Source organism: Colletes gigas, unplaced genomic scaffold (assembly GCF_013123115.1).
Source record: "Colletes gigas isolate AHSC1104 unplaced genomic scaffold, ASM1312311v1 Colletes_gigas_Sc00084, whole genome shotgun sequence".
Classification (NCBI taxonomy): Eukaryota; Metazoa; Arthropoda; class Insecta; order Hymenoptera; family Colletidae; genus Colletes; species Colletes gigas.
The window spans coordinates 65,195-81,226 of NW_025106712.1; the positions used below are offsets into that span (position 1 = coordinate 65,195).

A 16,032-nucleotide genomic window follows, 5' to 3' on the forward strand; every position below is an offset into this window, starting at 1 on the left:
TTGTGCTTATAATAAATACAATTACGATTCTTTTTTTTGTTGATATTAGAGGCCAAACATTTTTACACATTTTACATATCATTTTTAATTAAAAAGAATACATAGATGTAAGAGTTTATAGGATTTTGCATATACTCGTTATACTGTCCACTTTGGCAAACACTGAACCATCATCTATTCAGCAGAATTAGGAAAGAATTTTTTACTATTATTTTTAATTAAGAAATAAATCCTTCAACAAATCCTTTTTTTTTAACATTTCAATTTTCATAAATAACTTTAATTTTACCAGTGTATCAAGAAGTATCACTGACAAAAATATTGTTTACGAAATTCTTGTATATCAGTTGTAATTGTGCTTATAATAAATACAATTACGATTCTTTTTTTTGTTGATATTAGAGGCCAAACATTTTTACACATTTTACATATCATTTTTAATTAAAAAGAATACATAGATATAAGAGTTTATAGGATTTTGCATATACTCGTTATACTGTCCACTTTGGCAAACACTGAACCATCATCTATTCAGCAGAATTAGGAAAGAATTTTTTACTATTATTTTTAATTAAGAAATAAATCCTTCAACAAATCCTTTTTTTTTAACATTTCAATTTTCATAAATAACTTTAATTTTACCAGTGTATCAAGAAGTATCACTGACAAAAATATTGTTTACGAAATTCTTGTATATCAGTTGTAATTGTGCTTATAATAAATACAATTACGATTCTTTTTTTTGTTGATATTAGAGGCCAAACATTTTTACACATTTTACATATCATTTTTAATTAAAAAGAATACATAGATATAAGAGTTTATAGGATTTTGCATATACTCGTTATACTGTCCACTTTGGCAAACACTGAACCATCATCTATTCAGCAGAATTAGGAAAGAATTTTTTACTATTATTTTTAATTAAGAAATAAATCCTTCAACAAATCCTTTTTTTTTAACATTTCAATTTTCATAAATAACTTTAATTTTACCAGTGTATCAAGAAGTATCGCTGACAAAAATATTGTTTACGAAATTCTTGTATATCAGTTGTAATTGTGCTTATAATAAATACAATTACGATTCTTTTTTTTGTTGATATTAGAGGCCAAACATTTTTACACATTTTACATATCATTTTTAATTAAAAAGAATACATAGATATAATAGTTTATAGGATTTTGCATATACTCGTTATACTGTCCACTTTGGCAAACACTGAACCATCATCTATTCAGCAGAATTAGGAAAGAATTTTTTACTATTATTTTTAATTAAGAAATAAATCCTTCAACAAATCCTTTTTTTTTAACATTTCAATTTTCATAAATAACTTTAATTTTACCAGTGTATCAAGAAGTATCGCTGACAAAAATATTGTTTACGAAATTCTTGTATATCAGTTGTAATTGTGCTTATAATAAATACAATTACGATTCTTTTTTTTGTTGATATTAGAGGCCAAACATTTTTACACATTTTACATATCATTTTTAATTAAAAAGAATACATAGATATAAGAGTTTATAGGATTTTGCATATACTCGTTATACTGTCCACTTTTAAGTTTAATATTAATTCTGTAATTTGAATAAAAGTTACTTATTTGTTTCGTTTAATCTTCAATATTCTCACGTTTATATTGTATATTCCATCTTCAGTTAATATTAATCTGTAAGTACCTGAGGAGAGAAATATTTGTCCCCAGTGTTTGATTAGAAAAAAAGTTGCTACCTTCTCGTAGTAATAATAATTGTTCGTTAAGTATGATTCAGGTAATGATTGCCAATCGCTGTACCATAAAGAAGAAAATGTAGATGGAAGGACGTACTTTTGGTTCGCCATATGGGCTTGATTACGTGTAGTTCCACCATGAAGATGACCGCGGCGATGATGATTGCTGCGAGCGCGGCATTAGGAATAAAATAAAGGTACGGCGTAAGGAACTGAAGCGAAACCAGTACTAGAAGACCAGTGTAAACACCGCCGAGTGTAGTCTTCACTCCGGATGAATGGTTCACCGCTCCCCGGCTGAGGCCACCGCTAACAGGCATGGATGAAACGAAAGCCGACAGGACGTTGCATGCACCCAACGCCAGCATTTCTTGAGTCGCGTCGATTGGCTTACCTTCATCTACCAACACGCGATTCTCAATAAATTCCAGACTTTTTACAGTATTCATAATAACAGCCATACAATTGCTCGCTAAATCTAGGCGTAGCACTTTGAGAATACGCAAATATTTCGATACAAAAATGCGGCGACCAACCACTTAAGGGAGGGAAAATTGAACCATTTTTCTTAATTTTTTTTTAGGAAATGTTACATCTGACGTTACGATTCTTTTTTTGCAGTTTACTTAGCTATCCTTTGGGAATACAAGATAATTTTTTTATTAATTTTTAGTAACTTTTAAACACTGGCGTAGGTAATTGCAGCTCTCAAGGTTGACTAAATCGAAAAAATCAAAGAGATTTTTATTCGGTAGGTTTACAGTTATCGACCGTAGCTAAATAATTAATTTATGTTGCAAATTGACAAAATGGTGAAAGCCTATTTTCGTTAAGAAATATTTATCTTTCGTAGATTTTCGTTTCCTGCGTATACAGGGTGGTCCACGCAATTGTTTCAAGTCATAACTCCGTTATTATTGCTTCTTCAATAAAGATATTTTTTGAAAATATTTCGAGATCTAATAATTTTTTTGCCATGGTATCCTAATCATTTTTTACGTAGAATGAACAGAAGAATCGATCTGTGTAAAAAAAAAATATGCATTTCTATTGAAAGAAATGATGCAATTGTTAATTGCACATGCACTACTGCGTCTGAAAAAAATTTAAAGGCCTACAGATGTAGTGCTCTTCGAACCATTTATCTTTCTCCTTTGGCATTTTTTCGTAAATGCAATAATAACGGAGTTAGGACTTGAAACAATTGCGTGGACCATCCTGTATATGCGTTGAATCTTTTTAAGATTCAAATTAATCTTGAGCTTTTTAACTTTTTTTCAATATAGTCTTTGTAATTGTAAAACGTTATTTAAATAATCTATAGTTGCATGATTTTGAAAGATTTTGAAATCTGAATGGTAAATTAGTGTTCTACGATACGAAAATTTTGTATACTAATACTGTTATACCAATGGGTCAAGTTTAATGACATTTTTATCAGTCGTGTTATTTGAATCGTTCGTTTTGGCTGTTAAAAAAATAAAAACAGTTGAAGAAATATCTTGCAACCATTTGTGTATCAGGTCTTCTGGAAAGTAGGGTGTAAAAAGTGTTTCAAAACTTACTGAAGACTTTGGCGATAGAAATGGTTTCCAAGAGACTCAACAGAGGAATGACTAGACATCCAGAACCTAGAGCAGAGACCATATCGACGAACCCGTAAGTTTCATTTCTGTGGTAGGTTTGAAACGGCGGTGGCTGAAATTCCGGAAGTCCTTGTTTAACATGGCCCGTCAGTTTGACCGGCGAGGAACCTAAATGACTTTCTAAAAGCCAGCTCATAACCGCGCAGACAAGGACCACGAGGATATTTCGGGACGTAGAAAGCAGCCAGAGAGATTTTTGCATGATCACCTGTACCTTCGACGGTACTTTTGTAGCTTTATGGATTACCGATATATCTTTGATTTTCTGCAAACAAATAAGCGTGAAAAAGCATTTTTATTTTTTAACTTAATTCAATTTCCATGGATAATATTTTAAAGCATGTCAAACTCGAATCAAATTGTTTTATTTGTTATATTTATATTATAAATTATAAATATGCAAGATTTGAAGGTTTCGAAGTTTATATGAAACACGATGACCCATTAATATTTCAATAGTAATAGATAGTTACTTTGAAGTGGTACCTTGAACGATTTCATAATAATCAATAATAATCGATTTTCAATAGATCGATTCTTCGGAGTTCGATTTCATGCTGCATCGATTTAGAATGGATTTAAGAATCGATTCTTCTTGCAAGAACCGGACATCCTCAATTGTAACTATGTAATATTTGTACATTTGTAGCTACAAGAGGACAATTTACGACCAAGACGATTTGACGAATTGTCGATTTGTGTCAAAAATTTTTTTAAACAAAAAAATGATTTAAAAACAAAGGTTAAAGTGAACCTAATCCCTGTAATAAACTTTGATACAGAATCGATCTTGTTCCGATACTTAATTCCCCATTTCGTTCTCTGATCTATGAGAATTATATTTTTGTACTCACTCTGAGGAGAAGAAGAACGATTATGCACGTGATGCCTAACGCGGTGTCCCAAAGCTTTGTTTCCCCGATCTTTTCAAATATCTTCTGCCACACTTCGACGAACTTGCTACCGCTGATATTAATTCCTAGAATGTCTTTTACTTGGCTCGTCGCGATAATAATCGCCGCTGCTGACGTGAAACCGACCGATACCGGTCCTGATATGAAGTCCAACAGGAAACCTGATAAAAAAAGAACAAGCAAACGTTAATTTATATTAATAGTTCGATGATTTTTATAAAATTTAAATGGGAGATTCTGGAGGTCAAAATGAGTCGGAAATCAAGAATGCCAATTTTTTGATTGAGACTGCGTTAAAAAGTTATTAACGTTTAAAGTTTCGCCTGTGGAACGGCGCTCTGCGAACAGCTGCGCGCTTTGAACTTTAAACGTTAATAACTTTTAAACGAAGCCTCCATCAAAAAATTGGTATTCTTGATTTTCGTTTTATTTTGGCCTCCAGAATCTCCCATTAAAATTTTTTCATTGTAATAATATTAACTTAATTACTAATTTACATAAATTAATTTATTGTTTTATCACCTAATTGTAGAATCCCCATCAGCAAACACACACAGCCGGATAAGAAGGTTAAGAGGACCGCAAAGTCAGGCCCCAAGTCAGATTTCTGCAACGTTTCCCTAGTCAAGATTGCAATAATCGCTGTTGGTCCAACCGGTACATCTTTGCACGATCCTAGGATGGTGTATACAAAGCACGCCATAAAAGAAGAATATAAACCGTACTGCAAAGTAAAACACAGATTCCTGTATTACCTTGGTTTCGATTAAAAAAATTTTGAACAATCTTGTTACAATGGTGATCATTAAACTCAATAATATATTTATAAATAACCATAGATATTAAATTAATAAATTTAAATTGATTATAGCAATATCTTGAAATGATATACAATGAAATTCTTATGAAATAGTCTGATATGATCCAAAAAAGCTATTTAATAATAGAGAAAATTCAATTTTTAAGTGGATATTATAAATTGATTATAGCAATATCTTGAAATGATATACAATGAAATTCTTTCAAATCTGAATAAATGAGATCAATGAAATTTAAATTACCAATGTCTTTTTGTTCGAATTTTAATAACATTAATGTAGATTTTTTGTTCATGAGAACAATTTGTGATTTAAGATAAAGGCCCTCTTTTTGTTAAGTTTTATGATTTTAAATTTCGTTTGTTTTTTGAAGGTTCTAGGATTCTATGAATTTTGAAAAGATTTAGAGTTCCTTAATCCGGAGAAAACAGTAATGTCGTCTTGAAATTTCAGTGGTGGATAATACGATGCTTGTAATGGCCGAAAGTATACAATTTTTTGATTTATTGTCGTCTGTTATTGCAGACGAGATGGTATTTGTAATAATGAGCTACACCTGGTTCGAAAGTGGACGTTTCATGTTCGTTTTATGATCATAATTTATTGCCACGTAATTATTTGCCAGCCTAACGTTTCTAATATGAGCATGAAAATTAATTTTTCAACCACACAGGTAATTTACGGTTCCTATAAATGTTCATTATGGTATAGAATCAACTACGATTACATTTTACAGATTACATGAAATGCTTCGTAAAAGTAGTAAAATAAATTAATCAGTTAAATGTAAAATTACAAATTCAGTTGATAAAAAATTAAAAAAACACTTTGTCATTGTCTACGAAGCTTCGACCGATTCTTTATTTAGTACGGTAAGCGTTTCGTTATTGTAGAGTAAAAGTAGATACGTGGTCGAATTAAAAAAACTGAAATTACAGTACGTTTTCGATCGCCATTGCATAATAGTCTTCTACGCTTTCACTAACTGTAAAATTCGCGTACAAGATGGATCGAAAAACGTACATAATTTCTTCTTTGCAATGCTCTTCTCTACAAGTAAACGTTGTAAAAGACAATCACTATCAAACCTTTGCAATCTGTACTTTTCTCTCTAAAGTAAGGGACTAGCAGAAACAGTTTTTATGAAAAGTTGATACAATTTTTTACAGTTACCAGAAATAAATTATATTAATTAAATTAATTATTCGATAATACTGTTATATTTTTAGGTTATATAGTTTTCAATTCTTAAATAGTTGCCACTAATCATGCTGTTTTTCCAATAAAAAAGATAACTATAAATAACTAATAAATAGTTATTGTCGTATTACAGACTCGTCGTTAAAGTTTCTGAGTCAAACAAAATGGCGACTGATTGCAAAGAGTTGAGATTGTATTCTCGAGGCTCTTACAAGCTTTTTATCGATATCAAACACAAATAAAATCTCGAACTCATTTTCCAAAGGGAAATTGCTTACAGTCAAAAGTGTATCGTAGTTCAATTGCAAAATACCAACTAATTTCGATAACCCTTGATTTAGATATCGTTACGAAGAATATTTTATGCAAAAAGACAATAGATAATCTGTAATTTTATTTTACTATTTTAATAAATAATTAATTTACTTATTTTAAATAAAATTAGTTTTTAATAGTTTGTTAAAATAACAAACCTTAACCAAGAATATTTCCAGACTCGATTATCAGAGATTGAATTTTGTTCGTTGCTTCGACAAGTTTGAAATGCTAGTAAAATGGTGTTTTCGTCCATGACACGTAGAAAACGGCTTTTCAAAATTCAGGGAGTCTACATCATCAGAATTCTAGGCAAATGGAACGCGAAGGTTCGTTGGTGGCCGGTACAAATAGAAAGTAACAACAAGTGAAATGGTTTCGCACTTTGGGCTGCTGGTGTGTACGTCATTTAAGGTTTCTATACGTGAATAAAATGTGCAAAGTCTGGGGACCAACTGTTATTTGCGCGTACCCGTTTCGCGCATAATAAATTGATGATTTTTTACTTGCTCGAAGCAAACAGACGCGTCGAAGTATTTTTTTTTTTACATTGAACGAAGACGACAAACAACATTTCGTTCTAAAACAACAAAACTGGTTTAAGAAATATTTTCCAAAGGTGAACGAACGTTAATGTCCCTACCTGTAAAGGAAGTCCTGCAACATTCGCATATGCTATTGCTTGTGGTATAACGGTAAGGCCTACGGTAATACCGGCAACCAGATCGCTTGCTATATAATCCTTGCGATACATTTGCAACCACGCCACAATAGGTATCCTTTTGTACAGCAATTTTTTCCTGCAGGACCTTTTGATCCGTTGGTACAGCCATCTCCTTCCCAGCGAACACAATAAATTCCTCTCTGGATTCTGTGCAACTGAAATCACATCAACGGTCATATACATTTTTTTTCTTGGTTTTTTCTTTACATGCTCTGTGTCAAGTTATCAAGCAATGCACAGTCGGTCACAAAAATGTTGTTTCTCGCTTCTGTTTACATCATTAAATTTGTATAAACTGGTGATATTTTTAATTCTTTGCTTCCAGTTTCTATGAACAATGTAGTCAATGTGTAGACTCTTTGATCACAGGACGATACTTTTTTTGTAAATAATAATTGTTTACAATGATAAGATAGCTCTAATTTTGATATATTTTTCTTTCATATGTACATATATCGTAATTTATTAAAATTTTGTCTTTCATTTAATATAAAACAAAGGATAATAGATTTTTAATTGTTACTCGTTGATTTACTCAATTATCCCGAAAGTAAAGCTGGTAATTATTTACTTTAACGATTCCTCGATTTTTCTTTCTTTTTTTTTTTGACAGTAACTATAATTATATAAAAAAAAAGAGTGACGATACTTTAATTATTGAAGATTATTGTAGGTACCTGATATTGTAGATTTTAGACTCCAGATTGCAATGTTTATTCAAAAGAGAGTAACTCTCAACTGAAAAAGATAACTGAACGTACATTTAAATATTTATAGCGGAACCAACTTCAATCGGTCGTGATTAGAATCAGTTTCTAACATTTATGAATATTAAAGCTTAAAAAAGCTGTGGACTTTGGACTGTTCCTGTCTTGGCAATTGACGTTCAAGGTAATTTCGCGCTGCAATGCCAACAGGATGATAAATACGAGCAACAACATTTTTTAGTTTCATAACATTCCGACGTTTTCCTCATTTTTATAATCTCGTGCAGTAATATGAAAAATTTATTTTTGTGTTACTACATCATTCCTATCTGCTTTGCTACTGATGGCTACTTAACGTATGCGTTATGATTAGACTGCGGATGTTTATGCGTTTGTAGGAAATTTTAATCTTTAAAATACTACAGAATGCACTTAATATGCAAAAATACAAGAAATACTTAGAGTAAGATACGAATTATTATATTTAAGTTCCCATTTCATTACCTCTATCGACAAAAATATGAATTTGCATAAAGATCTGCAGTCTAGTTACGAGTATTCTTTTTTTTTTTCTTGATTAAATTTCACGATATTTAAAGCTGAAAAATCGATCTAAATGTTTGATCTATTTCTGGACCATAAAATAGGACTTCTTCTTCATCGAAACGGATCAACTAGGACGTTTCTTCCATTTTATTATTTATTAACTTACTTCGATATCGATATCTATATTTGTAGTTTGATGCTTAAAAAAATATTCTGAAATACACTTGTGACGAACAACATCAACATAATTAGAGTTGTAACACAAACAGCTAACGAGTGTCGGATAAATAATTCATCAAGATTAAGCATCTTTTATTGATTGATAGTATAAGTATGAAATATGTCGAAAGTTGATTTATCTCTTCACAAACGGTAATACCATAATCCGTAATATCGGTTAAATGGATGCAGTCGATCGATCAGATTATCGTCAAACACATTAAGAATCTGAGATCATTCGTTGGTATTGCAAATATAATACGGGTATTACCTGAATTACGTCGAGCCGTAAGAAACTTCGATTACCTGTTTGCACGACTCATTAAATTACATTTCACAGTCATCGTATCTTATTTACATTCATTATTCAGCGATCTATTTACAACGGTTTTTATTCAATGAAAATTTGGTTTTACCAGCTTTTTACAGAACTAAACATTAAGTTGTTGCACGTAATGAAATTTTCGCTATTTTTATATAGGGTGTTCGGCCAACCTTGGGGAAAATTTTAAAAGCTATTAAATAATTAAATTAAAAAATTTCTAATCATTCTGAAAAAATTATTTTTGGTTGCGGGGGTCAATTACAATCATTTTTGGTCATTAGACATAGCCTCGAAATCCTACCCACTTTCGAGAAAAAAATTCGAGTAGGTACTGACACTTTTAGACGAAATTAAAAAAATGTCAAATCATACTAAAAAAATTATATTTAGTTAGAGGGGTCAATTACAAGCATTTTTTGTGAATACACATATCCCCTGAAATCCTACCCACTTTCGGGGGAAAAGTTCGAGTAGGTACCGACACTTTTAGACGAAATTAAAAAATTTCAAATCAAACTAAAAAAATTATATTTAGTTAGAGGGGTAAATTACAAGCATTTTTTGTGAATAGACGTGTTATGGGCACGAACAAAATGCTATTACTCGAAAGACAAAATTTCAATTCAACGACTATTCTTCGATGTTTTTAAGGGTGAACAAACATCCTTCGTATTAGCTTCGATATCCGCATAAAAAGCGTTTTCTTTAATAATATCGAGGATGTGCACACCATTTTTAAAAACTTGGAACCAAGCAAAACGTGTTTAAAATTTAAGCAGGTCTCGAGTCAAGCAATTTTGTTAATTTTATGCATTTTCCAGGCACACTTTATATGTATAGTGTTGGAAAATGGCGTTTTTGCAGAGGGCGCTTCTAACGGCACATGTTGTCGCTAGTTGTAGCGAACACATGAGTGTAAAAGCAAAGAATTCGATTTTTCGAAACTTTTACAGAAAAAAGGACACTTAATATTAGTAAAGTGTTTTTTTTTGACGGAACAATGCAAACTTACCATCGTTGTTCATAGTTTTGTTATCCTTGCTGCAAACATGGACGCTGCCCAGCCTGTTCTCGGGGTCAGCGACCTGATCAGGATTATTGTTATTGCTCCGAAGTGGATTTTCGAAAGCGGCATTAGTGTAACCGGTTAATCGAACTTGCTTCCCCGTTTCGAGGTCGAATTCTTGAATGTTGTACTTTGACATGCTTCGTAGAGAATATAGAGCCGATAGGAAAGAAAGTTTGCCAGTCTTTCGATTTCGTGGCGACGATCGGGGGAAGTTGTGCGAGCGCCACTTATCAGATTAAGTCCATTGCCTAGTAGTATGTATTCTCGCTCGTCACGACCCTGAAAAATCACAATACACGGATCAATTCGTTATACCGTTACATCTTTTTCCCCCATTGTCTTCCGGAGATTGTTCTCGTTGGACTTTTTCCCCCAATTTATCATGCTTTTTATCGAGCAGAATACCGTAATAATAAATTCAAGGATTTCGATATTCTACACCTTCACCTTCGCTGCTGTTGCTTGAATTTTTTCAAGGAACTTTATTTGCATCATAGAAATAGTATCATGTTAAATTTTTGTTACCCTTTATGAATAGCAGGAATAAAAGCATCATAGAAGTAAGTTAAATCTTTATTTAATGATGAAAGATATTCGATCAAAAATTAGTTATTTCCATATTATGAAGTCAATGTATACGCAACTGGAACAGGCTATACCTCCTAAACGGTTGGGAATAGAAAAATATGTTACCAGTCAAAGTTAAATGGTATCAGACCATGCGTAATATGCAACTAATTTGATGCACTTTTGTGCATCGATGCATCGAAAAACTGCAACTGCACTTTTTTTTTCAATGGAAACCTACATTTTTGACTGCACCAGTCGATGTAGTTTCTTATTCTCTACATAAAAGTACTGACATACTTATGCCCTAAACTTATTCGTTAGGAAGTTATCGAAGGTAAAAGTTCTCCAAATCCATTACAATGTTTCTGTTGCTTTATAATGTTTTGCGGTTGTTAATACTAGTTACTGTAAGATTACGAGGGTGGTCCCAGAAGTACCTGGCCTGAGTTTAAAAAAAAATGACTATGGCCGGAAGTACCAACCTCACAAAGCTCAAGTTTCAGTTGATTAGGGGATTCCCTTTGTATCTATCAGTAACATTGATAGAACTATTTTTATTCTTAATTTATATCTCAGAAGTAACGCTTAAACTACTGGTCTGATAAAATATGGTTAAACCATAAAGTACGACGATTCAACTGTTTATTAACACCGACTGTCGAATAAATTTTCCAATAAAAATAACACCGAAACACTGTAATAATTCAAATATGGGAACTAGACCCTTTTTATAACGCATTCACAGTTTGACTCTTATGTTTTAAATGCGTTTTAAATATGTGTTCATTGTTTTGGTAGAGGGAAAAGTTTACGAACACTTTTGAGAAATTGTACACTTTACGAATATTTATGACGAATACGTACGGATTGACAGACCGTTAAAGAGCGACTAACTGTAAACGGTATTGGATTATGAGTGCAAACGTAATTGATTTAGTCGTTTACACAGACAGTTAAAGCGCCAATTTAATTCTTCTTCGCACAGGTAAGATAATGTTTCTTTACTTAGGTCTAATAGTAATTGTAAATTCTTCGCGTATGCATAATGCTTAAATCGTGATGGACAATACTTTTCATGTTTCTGACTCTTCGGGCCTGCCGTTCCGAGCGTAGACCCTTGCTATCGGTTTCAACAGGCGGAGTCAAACAGCGCAACAATAGGGCCGCTTTTATGACTTGCCACTCAAGCCGAGACGTCTTCGCCGAAAATCAGTAAATTTCCAAGCGTTATATCTTGAAAACTAATGAAAATCGGGTAAATAAATTGCAGGTTAATGAATTCGTATTAAAAAACACTATCGCATGATCAAAAAAAAAATATATAGTTCCATTTAAAAAACGAAACTTCATCATCGTATCTTTGAAATTAATAACATAAATAAAATTTCCGTTTACGCCAGAATAAAGATCCTATTTTATCCTGCAATTTTCATATAAACAATTTTTCCGTATCATCAATAGTTATTGCAGTATCGCGACTGTCACACTTTAGCTGGGACACCCTGTATAATATTAATTTTGTTTTTTCTTCTTGTTTGCTCGTTTTGAACAAAAATCAAAAACCAACTATGATTTGGATAATCATTATTCTAACTCGTCTCATTTTTTTTTTCAAACACTGATATAGCTCTCTTTATAAATAAAAAAAATGTTCTTCGTTCATACTCTTCTCCTATCATTATACTTTAATCTTACATTGTGTCATCTTTACGCAGGATTTTCCCTTTTGCAACAGAATTAATGATATAACAATACGGAAATTTCAACGCGCCATTCTATGCGAAACGATCACGCGAAATAACATTGTGTAATATTTGGTACTGTTTCGAGAAAAATTCATTTAAAATTTAATTACAGTAGAAAAATTAAATTCAACCACAACATATAATTAAAAATATTTTTCTCATTTATTTAGTCATTTTTTTACGAATATAAAACCTACTGTTTGTGTTAGGTAAATTAAAAAAAAGTCTATAATTTAGAAAGAAGAATGTTTAGAACGTTTTTGTAACTCACAGTTGATTGATAATTATTTTAGACCCGGCTACAGGCATGTAAGCCTCGATACCAAAAGTAAAAGTGTGAAAATAGCGTTGCATAAAAATTTCGCTGGCTCATCAGTATTTCATAACATGCTTCACGAAAGGTGATACAAGTTTTAACCTACGTGGTAACAATTACGCGGATTATTGCAATTGTAATGCAATTGTTTGCTTTCAAAATCTGCCACGCGCAGCGTGGAAACAGTTGCAATTTTCAACGAATCTAATTTCCTTTAGTTTTTCCTTTTCTAGTTTCTGCATCAACAACACGACTGACAATGAACCGTACGTATGATTTTCAGTGCAAAATACTGATATTACAAAAAAATCATCCCTTTTCGAAGCATTATTATAAAAAATGTTGATTTCTCAAATTAATTCCTTAAATTGAATCGATTCGTATTCTTATGAAATGATTTTATAATATGAAAAAAGTTATTTAATAATAGAAAAAAGTTAATTTTTAAATGGATAGTAAAAATTGACTATAGCAATATCTTGAATTTCCGTAAATATATAAAATTATTTATATAATCTGTACGTAAAAGTGTTTAGATATCACTATACAGGGTGTTCGGCCACCTCTAGCAAAAATTATAATGAGCGATAGTAGAGGCCAAAATAAGACGAAAATCAAGAATACTAATTTGTTGGTGGAAGCTTCGTTAAAAAATTATTAACGTTTAAAGTGCCGCTCTTACTGAATTTTTTTCTCGAAAATGCGCAAGATTTCGGGGGTATGTCTATTCACCAAAAATGACTGTAATTAAACCCTACAACCGAAAATAATTTTTCCACAACGATTTGCAATTTTTTAATTTTCTCGAATAATTTCACACCTTCTCTATTTTTTTTCTCGAAAGTGGGCAGGATTTCGTGGGTATGTCTAATGACAAAAACTGATTGTAATTGACCCCCGCAACCGAAAATAATTTTTCCACAACGATTTGCAATTTTTTTTCTCCGTTGAAAAATTTAGGCACCTAATTGGATTTTCAGTAAGGAATTTTTTTCTCGAAAGTGCGTATGATTTCGGAGGTATGTGTAATGATAAAAAATGATTGCAATTGATCCCCGCAACCGAAAATAATTTTTTTAAAACGATTTGAAAAATTTTTTTTCGCCGAAAAATTTCAGCACCTACTCGATTTTTTTTCTCGAAAGTAGATAGGATTTCGGAGGTATGTGTACTCACCAAAAATGATTGTAGTTGACCCCCGCAACCGAAAATAATTTTTCCAGAACGATTTGAAATTTTTGAATTTAATTGTTAATAACTTTTTAACGAAGCTTCCATCAACAAATTAGTATTCTTGATTTTCGTCTTATTTTGGCCTCTACTATCGCTCATTAAAATTTTTGCTAGAGGTGGCCGAACACCCTGTATGTATAGATATATAAAGAAAAAGAATATTGTAAAATTAATCATTTATGTATGTCAATGTATATAAAATTAATCATTTATGTATGTCAATAAAAATTTCAGAAAATAAGATGTACTGATGCATGGAAAACAAGAAAAGAAAAGGAATACTGTAAAATTGATCATTTTTGTGTGTCAATAAAAGTCTCAAAAAATTTCAGAAAATAAGATGCACTAAAAATGGGTAGTTATTATTAGAATAACATGGCGTAAATGTTTTCAAAGATTTAATTTTAGTCTTTATATTCATAGTGGTGTTAGTTGCATAAATATTTTTTAATCTTTCTGGAGCCGTTTGAGTTTGAAATATTTTTCAAAGTAAAACTATTATATCTTTCTCGCTAAATAAATAAATAGTAAACGAATAAAAAAATAAATAGTAAATGATTAAATTAAATTGAAATCAAATATAATTATAGTAGAAATTGTATGCAATTTTATAGCAAGAAGAAGATAAAGCATGTTGATTCAAAGAAAAATTGTTTTTTAATAAATATTATTCATACATATATTGTATAAATAGTAGTTGTACGTTATTTCTATATAACCAATGTCAGAAAGATATATATTATTTTAATTTGTACATTATAGTGGATAAAATCGTTAAATAAAAAAAAAAATAACGTAATAAATTGATTTAACATTGGTATTATATTTTCTGATACAAGACAATACAAAACGAATTAGATTGCACACTGTTCCCTGATTTGAACAAAAACAAAAGAAATTAAGTAGTGGTCGTTAGATACGCTACTCGTGCCTTGGAGTGTTCTTTCATTGTAAGCTACATTATTATTAAGTGTAACTTGAGTTTAAGAGCTATGATTAAGATAAATAATTCGCTCAATCTGATATGTCAGTATACAGAATATTCGCGATCATTCATCAATAAGTATTTAGAAGTGATAAAATTCTAATCGTGTATCAAATAGCTTTCAGATAGTATGTGTACAGATAAATAGTTATTAACTGATAGCGCTCGTTATAATGTGATCGATAATATAAAACATTGGAGCAAGTGAACAATTAATTTATATTCTGTACCACAATTTCGTCGTAATTAAAAATTTTAGTTAACATTTTTAACTAAGACATATGAGACAGTATTTGAAAACAAAGAACACGAACTCTATTAGGATTGTACAATACACACGGATGAAACAATTATAGTAACAGACTCGACGTAACAATCAAAGACGAGAAACCGAGGCGAGGCTATCTAATAGAGATATTAATTCTAAACAATACCAACATATTACAAAAAGGAGGAAAAAAAAACAGAAATATGTAAGGTACCTCTAAAAATGGAAATTGAAAGACTGGAAGCATCAAAATAAGAATTCTATAGATTAAAAATATCGAGAAATATTAAAATCACAGGAGAAACTTAACTTTGTCATTTTTGCTATTTTAATCGCGGTAGTAACAAATGTTCAATATTAATTGATTTGTTTACATGGAACACCATTTTTTGGACCGAAACGAATATTGACAGCTAATTTTTTCTGACAATATGATGTATATAAAAGTACATACTTTAAACGATACTTTTGCCACTTAGAAAATACAAGTGGGTAGATTTCTCTGATTTGAAATAGATAAAACTGAATAAAATCAGAAGTTTTAGAAAAAATAGACAATTTTATTGTGCTTATAGAGTTCAAAGAAATTCATTAAACAAGTAGTTTCTAAAAAATGTTATTCGTTAGTTCGAAACAATCAGTTTCGAGAAAAACGCGTTCAAAGATCGATTCCTTATCGCTGTGTCACTCTCGAC

The 16,032-nt window shown here is 31.2% G+C and overlaps 1 protein-coding gene across 1 annotated transcript in view; it reads right to left on the reverse strand.

The window, feature by feature from the left end:
• The window catches only part of LOC122403897 (sodium-independent sulfate anion transporter-like), a 28,040-nt gene that overhangs the window by 5,192 nt on the left and 6,816 nt on the right, over nt 1-16,032 (reverse strand). Inside the window, exons 2-7 of the mRNA XM_043407691.1 lie at nt 10,164-10,499; nt 7,274-7,509; nt 4,820-5,021; nt 4,238-4,458; nt 3,303-3,648; nt 1,835-2,137 (exon numbers count right to left, since the gene is read on the reverse strand). Of these exons, the coding sequence (XP_043263626.1) occupies nt 1,835-2,137; nt 3,303-3,648; nt 4,238-4,458; nt 4,820-5,021; nt 7,274-7,509; nt 10,164-10,356 (1,501 nt within the window). The 5' untranslated portion in view covers nt 10,357-10,499. The remainder of the gene's footprint in view (nt 1-1,834; nt 2,138-3,302; nt 3,649-4,237; nt 4,459-4,819; nt 5,022-7,273; nt 7,510-10,163; nt 10,500-16,032) is intronic.